This window comes from Sturnira hondurensis, unplaced genomic scaffold, assembly GCF_014824575.4.
Source record: "Sturnira hondurensis isolate 20B ecotype Veracruz unplaced genomic scaffold, ASM1482457v3 Scaffold0025370, whole genome shotgun sequence".
Lineage (NCBI taxonomy): Eukaryota > Metazoa > Chordata > Mammalia > Chiroptera > Phyllostomidae > Sturnira > Sturnira hondurensis.
The window spans coordinates 6,092,455-6,114,210 of record NW_028098001.1 but is presented as its reverse complement, the minus strand read 5'-3'; the positions used below and the strand labels follow the sequence as shown (position 1 = coordinate 6,114,210).

At 34.5% G+C, this 21,756-nt stretch overlaps 1 protein-coding gene across 6 annotated transcripts in view; it reads right to left on the bottom strand.

Annotated features, from left to right (window-relative positions):
* Positions 1-21,756, bottom strand: part of RNGTT (RNA guanylyltransferase and 5'-phosphatase) — a 238,478-nt gene that overhangs the window by 201,889 nt on the left and 14,833 nt on the right. For all 6 annotated transcript variants that reach the window (XM_037039285.1, XM_037039283.1, XM_037039284.1 and 3 more), the window contains exons 5-8: positions 12,675-12,750; positions 11,091-11,331; positions 4,449-4,558; positions 2,947-3,048 (exon numbers count right to left, since the gene is read on the bottom strand). In XM_037039285.1, the coding sequence (XP_036895180.1) occupies positions 2,947-3,048; positions 4,449-4,558; positions 11,091-11,331; positions 12,675-12,750 (529 nt within the window). The remainder of the gene's footprint in view (positions 1-2,946; positions 3,049-4,448; positions 4,559-11,090; positions 11,332-12,674; positions 12,751-21,756) is intronic.

Genomic DNA, 21,756 nt, shown 5'->3' with positions numbered 1-21,756 from the left:
AAAAATTAAATCAATTTCAATATTCTAAAATAAGCGATGAGGCCAATTTTTTACTAATCCTTCAATAACGCATGTCCCCAGAGAGGAAGGCAAGTGGCAAGATGCATGTCCCCAGAGATGGAGCGGCAAGTCACTCAAATTATCTATATCTGAACCTTTAACTGTCCCCGTGCTTATAGATTCATCCATGTAGAAGGAATACTCCTAGAAGCACATAGGCAAATTTAATTTTTTCATTTTATTTCTCTATACTGTTTGAATTTTTATATTGTTTGAAATTAATTATACTAATTACTAATTAATTTTTTGAAACTAGTTAATTTTTTAAGTAAATTCAAAATACTGTGAATAAACACATGTATGTAAATAGATTAAAATATATATGTAAAACATACTTTTGTTATTTAACTATTTGGACTTAATATATCAAGGATTAATATTAAAAACAAGATCTGTTACTGCCCTGGCTGGTTTGGCTCAGTTGGTTTGAGCATCCTCCCATAACCAAAAGGTCACAGGTTCAATTCCAGGTCAGGGCGTGCACCTAGGTTGTGGGTTTGATCTCTGATCCCCAGTCCGTGTCCAGACACATTCAATCCCCAGTCTAGGTGTGTGTTGGAGGCAAACAACTGACGCTAGTCTCTCACATTAATGTTTCTCTCTCTCCCTTCCTCTATCTCTAAAAGCAAGTTTTAAAGAATGTCTTCAGGTAAGGATTTTAAAAAACCACTACCTGTTTTATAACCAAAAGAATAAGGTCAATACCACAATGATGGTAGTGGTGATAAATCTATAAATGATAAAATGGCTATTTTTATTTTCTTATTTTTGTTACTTTCTTAACTTTAATGAACTTTGTTATCAACAAAATACCAAAAATGCTATGTTCAAAGAAAGACTGTTTCTAACAAAGACAAATAAAATATTTTTGACATATTCCCAAATAATAAAAATAAAATATAATCACTGGAAAGCATCTCATGTTGAAGTAATATCATTACCTTCACTTATTATTAAACTCAAGTTGTATCTTCCCCTCTCCATGTCTCCATATGTATCTTTTAAGGTCATTAAAAGTTAAATGTAGATGTAGAAAAGCATAAGACAGAAGGCATAATTCCCATTTTGACATTCAAAATAACTTCTCATAAAAATTAAATGCAATCAATATCATCTTCAAAATAATAGCTAAAAACTAAAATATAAAAACAGGATCTCAAAGAGATACCTGCATTCCCATTTTTACTGCAGCATTACTCACAACAGCCAAGATAAAAAAACAATCTAATGTCCATCAACGAACAAACACACAAAGAAGAAAAGGTATACAGTATCCCCCCTTTATCTGTGGGGGACACATTCCAAGACCCCCCCAGTAGATGCCTGAAAACACAGATAGTACCAAACCCTACATATACTATGGTTTTTTCCTATATATACATATCTATGATAAAAATTAAACTTGTCAATTAGACACTGCAAGATACTAACAACAAATATTAATGAAACAGATAAATACTGTATAGTACCACTTACATGTGAAATCTAAGAAAGCCAAACTCAGAGACACTAGTATGGTGGTTACCAGGAGCAGAGAGCTGACAACACAGGGAGAAGGTGATCCAAGGGCAGAAATTTCCAGGTATAAGACAAGTAAGTTCTGGGGCTCCCAATGCAGCATGGTGGTTACAGTTACTAATACTGCATTACACACTCGCTAAGACAACAAATCTTACATTTTCTCACCACAGAAAAGAAATGGTAATTACTGTATTTTGCCGTGTTTAATGCACACTTTTTTGCCCAAATTTTTTAGGAAAAAATAAGGATATGCTTTACAGATATGTGGTACTAATTCCATATATACATAAATGTTTTTAATTATTTTATTTATGCTTATGCATTAAAAGCATAACTGTACAAAGCAATAACAATATCCATATGCAAAACAATACCCTTTATAATACAAAAAAACAAGTATCTAAATATAAATAAATAAATAACTGAAATAAAAAATTAAAACGAAAGATTTTTTTCCTGGAAATTTGGGCCAAAATGTGGGTGCACATTATACACAACAAAATATGGTATGTTCAGTGATGGCAGTGTTAGCTAATACCAGTAACCATTTTGCAATATATAAGTGCATCATGTCAATATACTGTACACTTAAATTACATAAGGTATGTCAATTATGCATCAATTACACTGGGAAAAAATGAAAATATATATGCACTCCTAAGTATTCTAAAACATTTTCTTTATCATGAAAAAGTCAACAGGACTCCTATCTTTAGTATCTGTTAAAATAATTATTTCAACTACCATAACCATTTGCTAAATAAAGGTTTGCTAAACACATGTAGCAAAGCTACAAAACTACAGATTACAAAACAGAAAGAAACTGAAATATTATTGAGGAAGCATAAAATTTATACTAATAAATACTTTAAAACTTAGGAATGTGAAATCTGAAGCTAAGCTTTGTTGTAAGAATACAACAACCTTACCAGTGTATAAAATTACAAAAAGAATTAGCAAGGACTAAGAAAAAAAAGAAAAAGTATTCCAAGAAACAAAATACAAAATGAATCAGGGAGACTGGGTAATTTTTAGATTATAAACTGACAGCACATCTGTTTATTTTAGAAGTGCCCAGCAACCATTAAAAGCAAGGTGGTGAGCCGCAGACACAGCAAAAGCACAGTATCATCAAGAGGAAAAACACTTTCAAACTTAAATTTGGTATAGATTTATGTCAAACTAACAACCCTGAAAGCAAAATTTTAGCAGAATGAGAGTAACTATATAGTATTTGAAATATGCCTTTTTTGCTGTTCAAGTCAGAAATTCACACTCCCCAGAGTGCAAACCTTCTCTAACAACAGTGCAATATTCTTAAGCATTAGGGTTATTTGTATAACTGGTTTTGGAAGTCTAACTCACCGAGTACCATCTGCTTTCCAGCTTACTTTATATGGCTTCTGCTCCAAAAGTTTAATATTTTGCTTGTCCATGGAAACGGGCTGTGCTCCAGGGAATCCAGACCTTAAAAGAAGAATACTTTATTACTATTATGGCTGGTATCATACAAAGTGATACATGTCTGAAACCAATCTTGCACGAGTCACACACTTATTACAGTGTTCTCCCTATCATGAGATTACTGTCAATTGGAATAATACTCAACTTCACAAGAATGCTAACAAAAGGCTATCATTTTCTTGACAGAATAAAAGTTAACATGATTCTAATCACCACTGCTGTAACTGTTGGGATAATTTTTAAATATTTATATATATGATCTAAACAGTAAAGCAGGTATGTCGACAAGTCTGTTAAATCAGGAAGAAGTTTAAATCTTGCTTTAATCATCTTACATCATTTTAGACCCTGTATTCCTCATCATGACATTTCCAACTTGGCATAACTGTGCAGGGCTGGCAAGTTTCAACTCAAAAAATGCCCAAAAGTGACAAAACAGGAAAAATGTGGTTCAAGATTAAAACATACTGGCAAGGGTTTATCACAACACCAAAATCAATACTACTTCATCATCATTGTCATCTTTTAATTAAAATTATTTCTAGGTGATTGATCTGTATGTACCAAACAGTTATTTATATCAGGAACTTTTAAGTTAATAATTCCGTTTCATCATGTTTCAGCTGCATCCCAATTTTCTGCCACAGATAGCAATGATCAACAGAAATGATCACAGACCAAACCTAAGAGCAACAGACAGGAACAGTAAACTCTCTCCTGAGTCCTCTCCCATGAAATGCATGATAAATAATTTCAAGTCATGCCCTGACTGGTGTAGCTCAGTGGACTGAGCGCAGGCCTGCGAACCAGAGGTTCGAAGTTCGATTCCCAGTCAGGGCACATGCCTGGGTTGCAGGCCAGTTCCCAGCAGGGGACACACCAGAGGCAACCATACATTGATATTTCTCTCCTTCTCTCCTTCCCTTCCCCTCTAAAGATAAATAAATAAAATCAAAAAATTGTTTTAAATAATAATAATTTCAAGTCATGGTAGGGGGCAGAACATATGGTAGAGGGCAGAACATATTTAAAGCTGATTCCCTCCAATATTTGATTACAGAAAAACTGAAAAATGTGACACACTCAATTCCCATTCTCCCTTAATACAATTAGGGCAACCCAAACATTAACCTGCAACAGTAGAATCAAACACACAAAACAAATACTAGAGAGTGAAACGGTAACTTTCTACTCCTTTAGGAAGATGTGAGTCATCTAATTTTTGACTGAACTGTTTATTACATTGCTTGTCTTGAAAAAATCTGATAAACTCTTAACTTGACATCTCTTTAAACACTCTGTGTAAACATACTTATTTCAAGAAGCAAAGACACTATGTTAATGTTTGTTAAGTATTCCAAAGTCAGAATAAATTTTATTTAAAACAATAAAATATTTATTACCCTTCCCAACCACAGAACTGATGACACTTCTGCTGTACTTCTCCTAACTTCGGCTGAGTTGTGACTTGAGTTACACCTTTAACGGTTACACCTTCCAAAAAAATAGCACCCTTAAAATAAAAGGAGAAGAAAAGTATTTTATTAGAGTTCAAATCCATTTACCAAGCCTAGATTGAGAAACAGATTCATCTATTTTCACAAATCTGAGCAAACATATGAAACAGAGATAGTCTCCAGAAGGCTCTATGGACTCCCCACTAAGATCACACACTAGTCTTCTGCAGTCCAGCAAATGGTTTTCAAAGTACACACACAGCCCAGTGTCTACATCACATTGTCAAAGCATTCCACAGGCATTCTCCAGAAATCGACAGCAATAATAACTTATCTACCATTTACCCAGAGCTCAGATTATCTGGCATCTTACACTTTCTCTAATCTTTATAATAACTCTGAAAAGTAGATCTTATTATATTTATCTCAGAAATGAGTATATAAAGGCAAAAAGACTGCATATAACTTACTGAAGTGGTAAAAACAGAATTTTGAGCCCAGGGCATTCACCAGTGATTCTCATTTTGGAAGGAGTAAGGGAGGGGAGTTGTATCACTTACTGAACACAGACTTTATGGGGATAACACAATATACACCTTTGTAAACTAGAATAAGAGTATAACAAAGTAGCTAAGCTATAATCATTGGACGTATCAACATAAAAAACTAAATATTACTCATCACTGAATCTTTAATCTAAATTTTTAAGTCAGAATTACATAAAGAATCTTAACTATATTTCAAAGCAAGTGTATTTTTAAAATATCACAGAGAAGTGTGGCAGATGGAAAACTCATAAATCAAATAAAGAACACTCCTAAAAAACTCTGTAGACTAAAAAATTTCTAAATTCAGGCTACAATTACTTTCAGACCCATAAGAGGGCTGAATCAGTCTTAAGAATACTCTATAAAACAACTCTAGCTGTTAATGTAATTAGAGAATAAAAAAACATGGTCTACAAGCCAAAATGATCAACTTTCCAGCAAAGGTTTCGCAACTTGAGCCACTTGGGAAGGAAAAAAATAATATAATATTTAGTCTGCATACATCCCTGTCAAATATAAAAGACTTCTGAGGTGAATCAATACACTGATTCAGATCCTAATTCTGGACCACATTATAGTTATCTAATATGTTGTCTACTTTTTCTTAAATAAGCATACTTTAGAGGTTTGATGAGTCACAGGATCAGAATACCATTTTTTTCTATTCTGTTTTAGCTCTTCCCAGAAGCAAGCAGAGGTGACCTCTGAAAATGCTTCACTATTATTCACTTGACCCCCAAGCCCCCACAAAATCATGGAAATCAAGAGGTTTAAATCTCTGTGTTCACTTTAAGAATACTCATGAAACTGCCCAGGCCATCAACAGTATGAATATTCAAAAAGCCACCAAGTACACAAAGGATGTCACTTTACAGAAGCAATATGTGCCATTTGTCCTTACAATGGCAGAGTTGGTAGGTATAACCAGGCCAAACAGTAGGGCTGGACGCAGGGTCAGTGGCCCAAAAAGAATTTTTGCTGCACATGCTTAAAGATGCAGAGTAATGCTGAACTTAAGGGTTCAGACACAGGTTCTCTGTTCACCAAGCACATACAGGTGAAAAAAGCTCCCAAGATATGGTGCTGGAACTTACAGAGGTCGTGGTGGATGATCCCATACATGGGCGCTCACTGCCACAATGGGATGATCCTCACTGAGAAAGAGCAGACTGTTTCTAAACCAGAAGAGGAGGTTGCACAGAAAAAAATATATATATCACTGAAGACACAAAAACTTATGGCCCAGGAATAAATTCAGTACAAAATCAGTGCTAAGAGAAGTAAAAAGAAGTTAAAAAAAAGAAAGGAAAAAAGAAATTTCTCTTTCAGAACCATTTCTACCATTAAACTTAATAACAATGTAAGGGAGGGGAGAAAGGAAAAAGAAATTTTAAAGGAAAGCTAAAACGAGTGGTAAGAATTTTTTAACACGTTTAGTCATTGAGATACACAAGTAACTTCAATACTCCTTTTTTAAAATGTTGTCAAATCTTAAATATTTTCTTTTTTATTTTATTTATTTATTTTTAGAGAGAGGGGAAGGGAAGGAGAAAGAGGGAGAGAAACATCAATGCGTGGTTGCCTCTCATGTAGCCTGCACTTGGGGACCTGGTCTACAACCCAGGCATGTGCCCTGACTGGGAATCAAACCCTTCATCTTTTGGTTCACAGCCCATGCTGAATACAATGAGCCACACCAGCCAGGACATCAATATTCTTATAAAAGTATATGTTTATACAAATCAAAAAGAAAGCTTTATGAGTTCAATGTTCAGCATTTTTATTCTGAAGGTATGAGTTTCACATGAAGGGGATAACTAGCTTTAACTTCTAAACATGTTATTTCCTAAGCAATGTTAAGAAATCAACAATAATTTCTAAAAAGCAAAGGCCAAATAAGCATAAATTAATGCTAAAAAACAAACATTACTTCCTTTTCTAACAAATAATATAAGAACATTAGAAATCTAATGAACATTCAACCAGTACTTTCCCACAAATTTACTACGGAAGTATTTTAGTAAGTCCATGGACTTACTGAAGTTGAAATAATATTTTTAATTTAAAAGAACAAATAAATATTGAGCCTCAATAGATTTAACAACTATTGAGTTTGTTTAGAAAAGATAATTCCAACCATCTAGTAAATGCGTCATCCATTTATTTTTCTTTTTCCTTAATCTTTTCTGCAATGCATCAATTTCTTTTTTATTTATCCTCCCTCATTTTCTTCTGCAATAATTACTATTAAGTAAAAAATTAAAGTCACCCTTCATCTTAAGTGATGTATTTCTGGGTGTTTTCCATGTGTTTAAATTTGCCTCTCTTTCTTTTATGTGTGGGGAGGCGGGGGGATGGGTGGGTACGCCAAGGAATCTACATTTCAGTCGGCAATCCTGCTTCTGTACAACACAGAAGACAATTACACAGGGCAGACACTGAAGGACAACTGGACATTTTGGCACAAGTCCTACAGATTTTATTAAAGTCAAAGTTACTGGTCTTGAAAAATGACAAGGCAAATGTTGGTGAGGTGTAAGTAAAGCCAGATACCTTAATAAAAGTATATCTTGGTTATAAACATAAGAAATTAAGGGTTAACATCAATGTGCCAATATAAACTGAACAGAAGCAAGAAAATGAAACCACACACAAAAATCCTGGGGACTGCCCTGGCTGGTATAAGTCACTGGTTCAATTCCCAGTCAGGACACTAGCCTGAGTTGTGGACCAGGTCTTGGTAACTTAGGTCCTGAGAGAGGCAACTGATTGATACATCTCTCACACACTGATGAGTTTCTCTCCCTCTTTCTCCCTCCCTTTCATTCTCTTCCTCCCTCCCTTCCCCTATTTCCAAAAGTAAATAAATAAAATATTTTTAAAAAATATTGGAGAAGACCACAAACTGCTAATTCAGGCTGCAATTATGAGGATCAAGAATACGAGTAGGGTCCTAAAGCAGTAGCAGTTGCTTAGGGAGGTTGCTCATGCAACCTTGAGGTTCAAGCCACAGGTACCAGTCATTACAAAATGCATTGACATTCTGATTGAGAAAGAATATTTGGAGCAAGTTGATGGTGAAAAGGACACCTACAGTTACTTGGCTTAACCCTTCTAAAAGGATGTAACTGTGCCACTGCAGCAGGATGACAACCAGTTGCTAGCAGCAGCCTGCCACCATTGTTGGGCCCTCCCTTTTTAAACTGAGACCAAGACTCCCATCAGCCTGTTTCAGATGTACATTAGAACTGCTCAGGATCAATACAATTCCGGTCTGTAAATATGAACACTGACACCATGAACCTTCCATGCTGAGGGCCACATGCCAATGTATTTAAATCAATACGTTGGCTATGTGGTAAGAGCTGCAGTCTTGGGTAGCACTTAGAATGTTGGCAACACTTTGAGGGGGGACTGAAAGGACCTGTGTGTACTCTGCTCTGAAAAACCATTTGTATAGTGTGTTTCATTTTTTAATGTGTGAAAATAAAGAAAATTAAAGAGGAAAACAGAAGTCAAACCTAACTACTTTCTCCAAAAATGGAAAAGGGAGTATTTCTTCTTTTGGCAATGAGAGACTAGCTTATTTAGACCAATTTTGCAGCCATGAAAAAGTAAATAAGCTACATAAAATGTCTTTTGTACCTATTAAAGACACTGAAGAATTAGAAAAGCAGTAAGTACTTGAAGGACCAAGAATTCAAAGGGAAGGAAAGCCCAGAGAAGTATAGACAGAGCTAGACATTATAGCTTTTCCTTCTCTAGAATTTTCCTCTATAGACATTGCTTCAAAAATAGTAGCTCAGAGGCTAATACAGTTTTCAGCAAAGCAGAGGAATTATGAAACAAGGAGCAGGGATTCAGTCAGGCTTTCAGTTAGGATCCCCAAAGGGCTGCACTACAGAAATTGGGTTGAAACAAAAACAGATCAGCCCCCCGAGAACTAAAGCCTAGTTTCTAAACAGTTAAATCCTTGACTAAGTTAAGATGTTCAACTCCTAGTCTTGTGTAGGAGCAAAAGTAAATCTTCTCTGAAGGAAAATAACATGATACATACTCTCAAATTATTCCCATGATTTTTTATATATAATGCCTAGTAAGCAGAAATACCTTGGTATGTAATCAAAAGCAAAACCCTACAACTGATTAAAAATCAAAGGATATAAGAAAAACTAAAAAAGACCCAGGTGATTCCCAACAGAGGGAATACTCCTCTGCCAACAGAGGGAATACTGCCAACAGAGGGAATACTCCTCTCCCAACAGAGGCCAAAAGATAAAAAGAACATACCACAAATAGGACCCCCCCAAAAAAACAGTAAGATGAATTTAAATCTGAAATAAAGAAATCAATAAAATAAATGTACATGGACTAATCCTCCAATAAGACAAAAACCACTGGCTAGATAAATAAAACCTAACAGGATACTTATGAGAGACATACCTAAAATAACAGATAAAGGTTGAAAGTAAAAGGACAGAAAAAAAAATATTCCATACAGACACTCTCCAAAAGAAACTTGTGCAATCATACTAAATCAGATATTTCACAATGCTAAGTTAAGACACTATAAACATAATCTTTTACACATAGTTGTATAAAAACACAGTGTCACTGTAAAATGTATGAAGTAAACATGACAGAACTCTAAGGAGAAACAGGTAAATCCACAATCATAGTGGGGATTTTTTAAAAATATTCCTTTTAGTAACTGACAAACCAAACAGGAGAAACTAGGTTTGGGATTTTGTCTTAAGTATTATTCTTCCTAGAAGAATACGCCCATCTTGACTATTTTTCTCTTATTGCTACCCAAGGTCATTTGCAGTTAAAGGGATTTAATGGTACTTGATATTATAAAATAAATGTCATTTTTAAGATCCTTCCTGCTGAACAAAAAATGCAAACTTTACCCCATTTTGCAAAATAGTAACTCTTTGTTTTAAACTCTTTTACACACTCAGATACTATATCATAATTCAAAATCACACTAAGCATATGCTCATGATTGTTATTCTTTAAAAAATCACTTATAAACTATATCCTTTATAAAAAATATCCCTTACAAAAATGATATAAGAGGGTAATCATCTGTATGTTACATTATGTTATGTTATGCTCTTAGACTTCCCTTACAATGTGATTCCTATTTTTCTAGGTATGTGATTCAGTAATTTCATATACCTATATCCAGGAAAGAATGAGTTAGACTAAAAGAACAATAAACTATTTTTGAAATTATTTCTATGTTTTAAAGCCATTTATACTTTTCAATGGCCTTAGAGTTTTGAAGTTTGAAATGTGTAAATAGGTATTAAAACAATGTTTTTCAAACAAAGAACATTTATTTAAAGCCCAAAATATTTTTAAAAATAAAAATAAAAATAAACCCAAAATAACTATATTATGTGAGTTGGATAAAACACAGCACTCCTTCCTTGCCTGTGAATCACTGTCTACTAATGAGTTGTGGTAGTTACTGCTCAACCGTGATTCCCACACACCTTAATTATTAATTAATTACCTCCACACTTTCCCCAACTTTCCCCTTTGGCCTACACCACATCCTTGTCTATGTACAAGTACAACCAGTACCCTTCTTCTCAATATATTTATTCCCCCAAGAAAAGCGATAACATCCAATGTTTTTAGTTTGGGCTTTCAGTCTAGAAGATTAATGGGAGCTGGCCACAGAAGTGTCTGCTCAGTTCAACTTTACAGAAAATATGAAAATACCACCCATGGGAAAGAGAATTTATATTTAACCCTGTGACAATTCTGTAAAGCACTGGTAAAATTTTCACTGGATATTTAGGTGCAATTTCACAGTACTTTGCAAAGAAATAGTAAATTCTCAATGTAATGTCTAAGAGTTCTTTGGTTTACCTAAGAGACTTTTCTGGTAGAAAAGGCGAAGACTCATGGATATCAATAATCTTCAGAAATAGAAAGAATGAAATACCCTCACAAATCTAGTAAAACAGAGTCAACATTCCATTTTCATAAACCTGATTAAGAAAAGACTATTTTTAAACATTACCAGTTTTAACCGTTCTTTTCTTCTTTTGCCAAAGGAGGCACTTGACCCAGGTTCTGATTCCTTTTTGCCATCCTCATCCTCATCTTCATCTTCATCATCCTCAAAACACCAATCTGGCAATAGAGGTGGGGGTGGTGCTTCCTCTATATCACCATAGCGACGAAAAAGTTCTTTCAAATAATCACCCTTATAAATTCCTGGTGGTCTGGCCTGAGCAAAAGTGGCAACTGCTGCTTCAATACTACGGAAAACAAACACCATGCAATTTCCTCACTACTCCCCGTTTACACAGACTTTTCAAAACTTACTATATTTAAAGCACTATATGAAACATACAGAGATTTATAAAATAGGTCACAGTCCACTCTAAGGCATTCTATCTCTTAAGGGACAAGTTCATTCTGAAATAGTTTTAACATAAGGTATAACTAACAATTTCTAAACTCCGGAAGTAAATTTTAACGTGTACAGAAGAGACCTGAGTAGAGTATGTGAAGAATTTAAATAAAGCTTTAAAGGCTGGGGTCTGAATCTAAGGAAAAGCATCAAAGAAATGTGAATAGCAAAACAATGAAACTAAAAAGCATGCTGGTTTTTCAGGAACTTTCAAAAACCCAGGCAATTACGAGCATAGGTCACCGAGAAAGGCTACCCATAAGCTGAATCCAACACAGGACTCTGGGGTGATTGTGTAGAGCAGTAACTTCCAACCAGTATGCTGAGGCACACTGGTGCACCACAAGGATTTTTAAAACATGTAATACCTGACTATTTAGTCTGGGACACTGATGTCTTTTCCCTTAGATTGTCAAATTAAAAAATGGTAACAGCCAACACAACGGTCATCTGATATGAATGAATCAAAATTATACCTATTTTTTTGTCAGATCAGCAAAAAATATAACATATATCTTGGTGTGCCACAGAACTTTGGTCATTAATTTACATGTGCCATGAGATGAAAAGGGTTGAAAATCACTGATGTCGAGCACCAAAGGCCAGAAACACTGTGCTAGAAGTGCATGTAGAAGAAAATCACTGAAGATGCATGAACAGGGAAATAAAATACACAATCAGATGTGTACTTCGGCTGATTATATCAGAGAAGGACCTATTGTGTAGAAAGGCTTCACAAACAAAATAATGAGAAAATTCAATTAGTGATAACCCCTTGTCTCAGGAATTTTTTAGTATCTAAAGTCCTAATGTCTCTAGATCTAAAAAGATATCTCACTAATAATGGGTGTTCAATAAAAACTCTGAACAACAACAGTAACTTCCAAATGTGAATACAAACACAAACTTTTGGGAGAACTTGTCTCTAATAAGTGAAAAACATCTGGAAAAGAAAATACATAGCATATGAAATCGTAAGCACTCAAAGTGCTGCCTAGTACAAAAACACCAGGTAATGAACAGTATTCTAAGATTAACCAAATCTAAAATGAAAACATACTCAAATTATATTAATCATGACTTCACCAAAAAATTGGCAATATAAAATGCTAAAACTAAAAAAAAATCAATAAATTTGTTTATCAATTACTAAATATGTCTTCTTCTATCATAACAAGGAACAAATACCTCCAGTCCATTTTCTCCACCAGAAAGGCACATATAAGGAAACCGGTGCGATTGAAACCATGGGTACAATGAACACCTAGAAAATTAAGTAGCATTATTGTTTCAAAATTAATAAATCACTTCGGAAGCCACATCTTACTCTAATATTCCAATCTGGAATCAAAACATTTTGATCATTTTACAAAATAACTGCATTTTTAAAAACTCAGCCCTCCCTTACAACTATTAGTGACTTGTTAGTTTAAGTTGCTTAGAATCTAATTTGTAGCACTAGCTAGAAGTTTAAATGCAATATACACTGATTTATTCTGTATATATTTATTACTTACAAATTGTCTCTAGGACCTAAAGATTTTACTCAAAACTAAAAGATTTCAAGCATTTTAAGTGAGGAGATATTTTCATCAAACACACAATCCTAGGGATGGACACCCACACACACCCGACTGGCCTCCAAAAATAACTGACTAACTGATGGAAATACAGTACAATAAAAATAAAACTACTCTGAAGTTCTCTAGAAACCAGTCGACTATATCCTTACATTGCCTTATAATATTTCAAAAAAAAAAAAAGCTTTAGAAGAGAAACCCCCTGAGGAAAAAAAATGTATTTCTCTTAAACCTTTTTTCAGGACATATTTGAGATCAGTGTGGTCCTGCCTCTATATTCTGAAGCTGCAAATGAGCTTCAAAAATTCTAAAAGTGATTGTATTTTAAGTCATTTTAACTACTTTGAAAAAGAAATAACAAGAGCTTGATGGACATTACCAACACAATAACATTACTGCCAAGTTAACTCCCTCTTTTGCAGACCTAAAAATGAAAGTTTTCCTGCTATCTCTGTTTAATGGTCGAAACATATTAGACTATGTCTTTATTTATTTATTTATTTACTTTTAGAGACAGAGAGAGAGAGAGAGAGAGAGAGGATGCGGGGTGGAGAGAAGACAGCACAGGGGTGAGAGAGAAAGGGAGAGAAAGAAACACTGACTTGTCATTCCACTTATTTATTCATTCATTGGTTGGTTATTGTATGTGTTCTGACCAGGGATGGAACCCACAACCTTGGTGTATCGGGGACAACACTCTAACCAACTAAGCTACCCAGCCAGGCTGTCTTTCTTTGTAATGTTACCTTTTACAAACTACTCTGTATATATTAAGCATCCTGATAGAGTATAACCAAATCAAACAAGAAATAAACTAAGAATTAAAATTATAGCCCTGGCCCATGTGGCTCAGTTGGCTGGGGAGTCTTTGGGTAAACCCAAGGGTTTCAGTTTCAAATCCCAGGTCAGGACACATACTTAGTTTGCGGGTTTGGTCTCTGGTTGAGGCGAGTATGAGAAGCAACCAAAGTTTCTCTCCTTCTTTTCTTCCCCTTCCCTTCATTTCTCTCTAAAATCAATAAGCATGTCCTCAGGTGAAGACTTAAAAAAATAATTAATTTTAAATTTTACTTCCAGAAGAAAATACAGGAGGAAATCTCTGCAACCTTAGTGCAGGAAAAGATGTCTTCGATAAAACATGAAAAAAACCAAAATATTGACAAATCGGACTACTTTAAAATAGTAAGTTTTACTCTTTGAAAGATGCAATGAAGAGCAGAGATTACCAGCAAGGAAGTGAGGGAGGTGATGGAGGTGATGGAGAGATAGATTGGTGATGGACAAAGACTTGACTTGAGGGAGTGAAAACACAATACAGGGTACCAATGATGTGTTGTGGAACTGTGCACCTGAAACCAGTATGATTTTGTAAACCAGTGTCACCCCAAAAACTTCAATAAGAGGGGGAAAAAGGATGGTGTTAGCAGTCACAGAAAAAAATCTGCAACATATATATCTGACAAAGAATTTGTACTGAGAATACATAAAGAACTCTGACAACTCAGTAAGACAAAAAACCCAGTTTTTTAAAAACTGGGCAAAAGATTTGAATAGGCACCTTGCAAGAGAACATATGCAAACAGTCAAGAAGCACATAAAAAGACGATCAACATCATTAATTATCTGGAAAACACCAATTAAAGCCATAAAGAGATTCCACCATGTACAAAATTAGAACTAAAATAAAAAAGACTGACCGTGACAAATGTAGGTGACGATGCAGAGGAACTGGAACCCTGCTACACTGCTGGCGGAAATGTAAATGGCACAATCACTTTGGAAAACAGTTGGGATGTTCCGTAAAAAGTTAAACATACACCTATATCAAATGACCCAGACATTCTAATCCTATTTACCCAAGAAAAATAAAAACATATATGCTTCAAAGATTTACATTAACATGAATGTCCACAACCCTGGCCAGGTGGCTCAGTTAGTTGGAGCACCGACCAGTACACCAAAAGGTTGCATGTTTGATTCCCGCTCAGGGTACATATCTAGGTTGCAGGTTTGATTCCCAGTAGAGGCATATGTAGAAGGCAACTAATCAATGTTTTTCTCTCACATCAATGTTCCTCTCTCCCCATTGCAACCTGTGTCTCTAAAAATTCAATAAAAACATATCCTCACATGGGGATTTAAAAAAAAAAAGATGAAATGTCCACAGCAACACAAAGACGAATGTCCATAGCAACTTTATTCATAATTGCCAAAAACTTGCAAGCATCCCAAATGTCAATCATCACATGAAGGGATAAACAACATGTTATATTACCCATGCACTGAATATTGCCTGGCCATAAAATGAAACAAATTACTAATAAATGCAATGAGGATGATTTCAAAACCATTATGCAGTTCTGTAAGCATAAAAAAACAGAAAAGAGTACATATATATATTTTCATTTATATAACATTCTATAAAATGCAAAAATTTGTATAGGACCATAAAAGACCCTGAATCACCTAAGCAATCTTGAGGATAAAGAACAAAACAAGAGGTATCACATATCCTGATTTCAAACTATGCTACAAAGCTACAGTAATAAAAACAGTATGATACTGGCATAAAAATAGACATATAGACCAATGGAACAAAATAGAGAGCCAAGAATTAAATCCCTGCATATACAGTCAACTAATATTCAAAGAGGGAACCAACAACAAATGGTGCTGGACAAACATATGCAGAACAATGAAACTTGACTACTATCTTACAGCACTGACAAAAATTAACTAGAAATGGATCAAAGACTTAAACATAGATTGACACCATAAAACCTCTGTAGGAAAATGTAAGGGCCCTGGCCAGTGTGGCTCAATTGGTCCCATAAACCAAAAGGTCACAGGTTCAATTCCCAGTCAGGGCACCTACCCATGTAGTGGGTTCAACCTCCAATTATGACGCATATGAGAAGGTAGCCCATCAATGTTTCTCCCTCACACCAATGTTTCTCTCTCTTTCTCCCTCTCTCTCTCTCTCTCTCTCTCTGTTTCTCTCCCTCTCCCTCTAAAAACCAATGAAAAAATGTCATCTGATTAAGATTTTTTTAAAAAGAAGAAGAAAATGTAGGGGAGAAGCTACTCAACACTACCTTTTTAGATTTCACCCCAAAAGCGCAATGATTTTTTTGGAATTCAGACCAAAAGTACAAACAACCAAAGCAAAAATCAACAAATGGGATTATATTACACTTAAAAGCTTCTGCCTAGCAAGAGAAAATTAAAATTAAAATCCACCTACAAAATGGATGAAAATCTTTGCAAACCATTTATCATACAAGGGCTAGTATCCAAAATATATAAAGAACTCGTACAACTCAATAATTTAAAAAATCAAATAAAAAAAGAGTATGTGAATAGACATTTCTCCAAAGACATCTGAATGGCCAACACATATATTAAAAGATGTTCAACATCACTAATCATCAAGGAAACGCAAATCAAAACCATATGAGATGTCACTTCACAACTGTTGGAATGGCTGTCATCAAGAAGATAAAAGTGCTGAGAGAATGTGGAGAAAAGGAAACCCTTGTACACTGATAGTAAAAATGTAAATTGGTTTAATCACCATGGAAAACGTGAAGGTTCCTCTAAAAATTAAAAAGACATCTGCCATACAATCCAGCAATTCCAATTCTGGGTATATAACCAAAACAAATAAAAATGGGATATCAAAGGGATACATAAAATCCTAGGCTTACTGCAGCATTATTTACAATAGCCAAGATACGGAAAGTGCCCATCAACAGATGAATGGATAAGGAAGATGTGGGGGCATCCTGCCATTTCAAACAATATAGATGGACCTTGACTACATTATGCAAAGAAGATAAATCAAACAGCAAAAGACAAGTAATGTATGAGAATCACATATACATGAAATCTAAAAAAAAAGAAAGAAAAAAATTCATAAAAAACAGAGAGTAAAATGGTAGTTACCAGGGGACACAAAGTGTGGTATGAAACAGATGTTTAAAGGGTACAAAATAACAAAATAAGACCTAGAAATGTAATGCACAGTATAGTGAATATAAATAACATTTTATTATAATCATCAAACTTGCTAAGAAACTAGAACTTAATTATTCCAATCACTAAAAAGAAAAATAATTACATTCTATGACAGAGGCACTAATTATCACAATAATGGCAATCATATTACTATGTACAAATAAATAAAATTAACATATTATGCACATTAAATATTTTATTTATTTCTTTTTAGACAGAGGGGAAAGAAGAGAGAAAGGAGCGAAACTTCAATCGCATCAATGCGGCCCCCCCACCCCCACTGGGGACCTGGCCCACAACCCAAGCATGTGCCCTGACTAGGAATCAAACCAGAGACCATTTGGTTCTCAGGCTAGCACTCAATTCAGTGAGTGACATCAGCCAGGATAACATACTGTACACTTTAAATTATAGTTGCAAGTCAAATATGTTTCATTTTTTTAGTTCTAGAAAATGCAAACTCTGCCACAATCTATAGTGACAGAGTAGAAAGCGACTGCTTAATTTACAAGTAAGGGTTGAAGAAAGGATAGACACGAAAGACAAAAGATGCAAATGCTCTGAATCTTGATCGTGGCTATATAGGTGTCTATAAAAACTCATCGAACCATACACCTCAAATGAATGCAGTTTACTATATATGTAAATTATGCCTCCATAATGCTTTTTTTAAATCAGATGTTACAGTGAGATGATAGATAGTACAAGTCTGCACTGCAACTGGCTTTAAAAACATATTCCAAATGTTAATGTTCACCAACATGGCTTTGTTTTCAGCAATTGACTTTATAGAAAATGCTATAAATTCGACATATTTTTTAAAATATACCAATAAAATATTATTTTCATCTCATTTCAGTGATAGGGTAAATTTTCTTCCCAAAACAGTTTTTGCTACTTAAAAAAATACTGAAAACCAGTATCGTAAAACCAGAATCAACTGAGCCAAATCACCTATTTCTACATCCATAATAAATAAAATGATCATAAATATTTAGAACAAAAACCTTAGTCAGTGAACAATGCTCAATAAACAACAATACAAGGAACTGCAGACAGTAGGAGCAAGTTGTACAAATGTAAATTTATGAATCAAAATAGTAAATACAGCAAACTGTAAATGAATCAGAATTGCTGAGGCATGGAATATGATAAGAAAGTAATGCCAAGTGCAGCTGGAGACAATGAGGGTCAAAATCCTGAAGAAACCTGTGCACCATACTAAAGAAATTATAAAGGCAATGGGGAGAGATTAAAGAATTTAAAGCATGGCAATAAAATGATCAGGTTTCAGACAATCCACTCCAATGGCAGCTCAATAGAAGATATACAGGAAGCAACAATGAAGCAAGAAAACCAGTAAGGAAGCTGGTTCATTAATTTATATGTGAGATACAAAGGTCATGGCAATGGGGATAAGGACAGGAAGACTGTAGAGACATTTAAGGTAGAATCTGCAGTCTGAGGGGTGTATGACAATAAATATTGAGAGAAAAGATTTAAAAGACGTCTTTGTTTTCTGGTTTGAGTGATTAATTGGACTGGGGCACCATTTACTAGGTTAGAAAGTACAGGAGTCTACATTATCTTACAGCCAAAACAGTAAATACAGTTGGACATGCTGAGTTTAAGGTTCTTACGGGACTTAGAAGGATTTGTAAGTAATAGTAAAGACCTTCTCAGAGAGGTCTGGCTGGAGTTGTAGATTCAAGAATAATCAATATATAATCAACTATGGAAGAAGTCTATGGTGTGGATAAGATCACTGAGAAAGGGTATGAACAATACAAGAAGAAAAGGAAGGATGAAATACAAGGAAAACCAACCATTCAAGAATAAGAGGAAGGTCAGGGGGGATCATTAACAAAGACTAAAAATAAACTGTTATGGGGGTCAAAAAAATGGAAAAAGGAAGTTTCACCCTGACTGGTGTGAATCAGTTGGTTGGGCATCTTTCCGCAAAGGAAAAGGTCTCCAGTTCTATTCCCAGTCAGGGAACATGCCTAGGTGGTGAGTCTGGTCCCTGGTCAGGGTGTGGACAAGAGGCAACCAACTGATGTTTTGCTTTCACATCAATGTTTCTCTCCCTCCCTCCCCCTTTCTCTAAAAATAAATAAATGAAATCTTTTTTTAAAAAAGGAACTTTCAAGACATTAGTGTTTGATTGTTTAAATGTCACATCATGATTAAAAATGAAAGTCGTGATTTGATTTAGGAGTACAGAAGGAAGACTCCAGATTGCAAGAAAGTGAAAGGGAATAAATAAATTCCAGTTTCAATCTTTCAAAAAGTCAGCTGGGAAGGAGAAGGGAAAATATAAAACAAAAAGAAAGATGTGGTTTGGAGGGGTTGTTTTTGTTTGTTTGGTTTGTTCTGGTTTTTAAAGAGGTGGTTAATATTTTATATAAGAGGCTTAGATATATTTACAGGCTGAGAAGGACCTAGTTAAATCACAGAGGTTGTCAAGAATAGAGAACAAGGATACAGTATAACTGAAATGAAGTTTCTGAAGGGAAGAAATAAAAAATAAAGAGATCAGCCCTGAAAAGTTAAAGATCCCTCTTAGAAGTAAATGGCTACAATAATAAAATTCTATAAATTCTATCATTCTCCACTGCTTTGTAAAAACAGGACTTTTGAAAGTTACACAAAAACATTTGCCATAAACAAACTTTTTTTTATTCAACATACATTTTAAACCAACACATAGATTTCCTTTCTACCTTATATTTCAGACCAATTTACACAACAAATACTCTAACTTTAGATGTTTCTCCCCTAAACCACTACTGTTTTTGCATCTAACTTTTACTCTATGAAGATCAAACATTTTGCTGAATAGGAAATGTAAGAACAATTGCCAATTAAGTGATAAAGGCACATGACAATACATAGTTGAAGAAAGTACAATTGTTCTTTTAATATTCTTTTTTTAATTGATTTTAGAGAGAGACAAGGAAGGGGGAAAGGAAGAAGGAGAGAGAGACAGAAAGAAAAAATTGCTGTTCTACTTGTTTATGCATTCACTGGTTGATTCTTGTACGTGCTGACTGGTGATTGAACCCACAATCTTGGCATATTGAGAGGGTGCTCTAACCAACTGAGCTACCCAGCCGGAGCCCACTTTCAATATTTTTGTTATGAAATACATAAAGTTTTGATCTTACTGACAAATCTCTACTCTGAAAAAAGATTATACATTTAATGTAAAAAATTCCATTAATTAAGTATACTACAAACTTAGTCTGATATGTCTTCAACATTAAAAAATTTTCAGTTTTCCTCAGCTCATTATGAGAATAGGTCCATCTAGTGGCAAATAAAGCATAGTTTACAACCAAAGATTAGCTCACTATGAATTATTTCAAGTCAGCTTCTTATTCAAATTTGTCTTCATTTTCTAGGTAAGCTAAGAATAACAAAATAAATTCTTTTAAAGCATTTCAAACATTTCTAACACTAATATACATCTGAAGAGAAAACTACAGTCCTTTTAAAATCAAATCAAGAAAAAAACAATCTCCCCAAGAAAAGGAGAAAAAGATGAATTATGACTCTAGAAATATACATACTGGATATATAAGTATGAATTAGAAGGATGTGACTTATGAAGGACTAGCAGCACCATATCTTTAAACAAAGCTTGATCTCAATACACACAATTTCCTTTCTATTTCAAGTCAGATAAATTATATGAAAAAACTTATCAGATCAGTCTAAATCAGTTGTTTTCCACTCAGGCACTTTTGCCCTGCACCTTACCCTCCACCTCACCCAAGAGCACATAACAATGTTAAGAGACATTTTCAACTGTCACAACTAGCAACTGGGGGTAGAAGTCCGGGATTCTGTTAAACATCCTACAATGCACAGGAGAGTCCACCACAATAAGGAATTATCCAGTATAAAAATGTCAATAGTGCTGATGCTGAGACATGGTCTAAATGAGCGACAAATGAGAACACTAAAAAAAAATAATTATTAAGAACTTATAATATGCCAAGTTATAGTAAATATTTTTATTTAATCAAAAGATGTTTTTTAGAAATGTGTGTGCTACTCGTGAAACTATTCATAAAGCTGTCACATGTATTTATAACTAGAAACACATAAAGTAATTTAAGGCATTAGTTAAGCCATGTACCAATTATGCATTCTACCATTTACCAAGAAATCAGATGTTTCCCTTTTAACAGAAAACAAAATTTTCTAACTTCCCCAGTCCACAAAATTCCTTTTTTCTAAACAGTATTCCTGTGCATGCAAACAAATGTATTATTGCTACATAATCTCTCATTTGTAATGAAAACTTCAAAACAGCTCTAAAAAATTAAGATTTTTGGTAAATCATATGGGGACATGTTTAACATGGGGTCATGTTAAACATGACCTGAACTGATGTGACATTATTTACTGTCTATCTTTCCCACTTAGTGTGAATATTCATATGTTTAACTGCAAAAATGTTAACATGCCTAAATACTATTTTCCACAAAAAGGAACTCAGAAACCAGGACCCTTAGAGAAATAACTGAGTCCCCATCTGGGAAACATCTTGTGCCGAAAACAAGGAAACCATTTTCAAAGACTGATGGGGTGACATCAAAGGGACACAGAAACCAACCTGAAGGGGGTCCCCTGCCCTAGGATGAAGCAATTTGGACATAAGAATA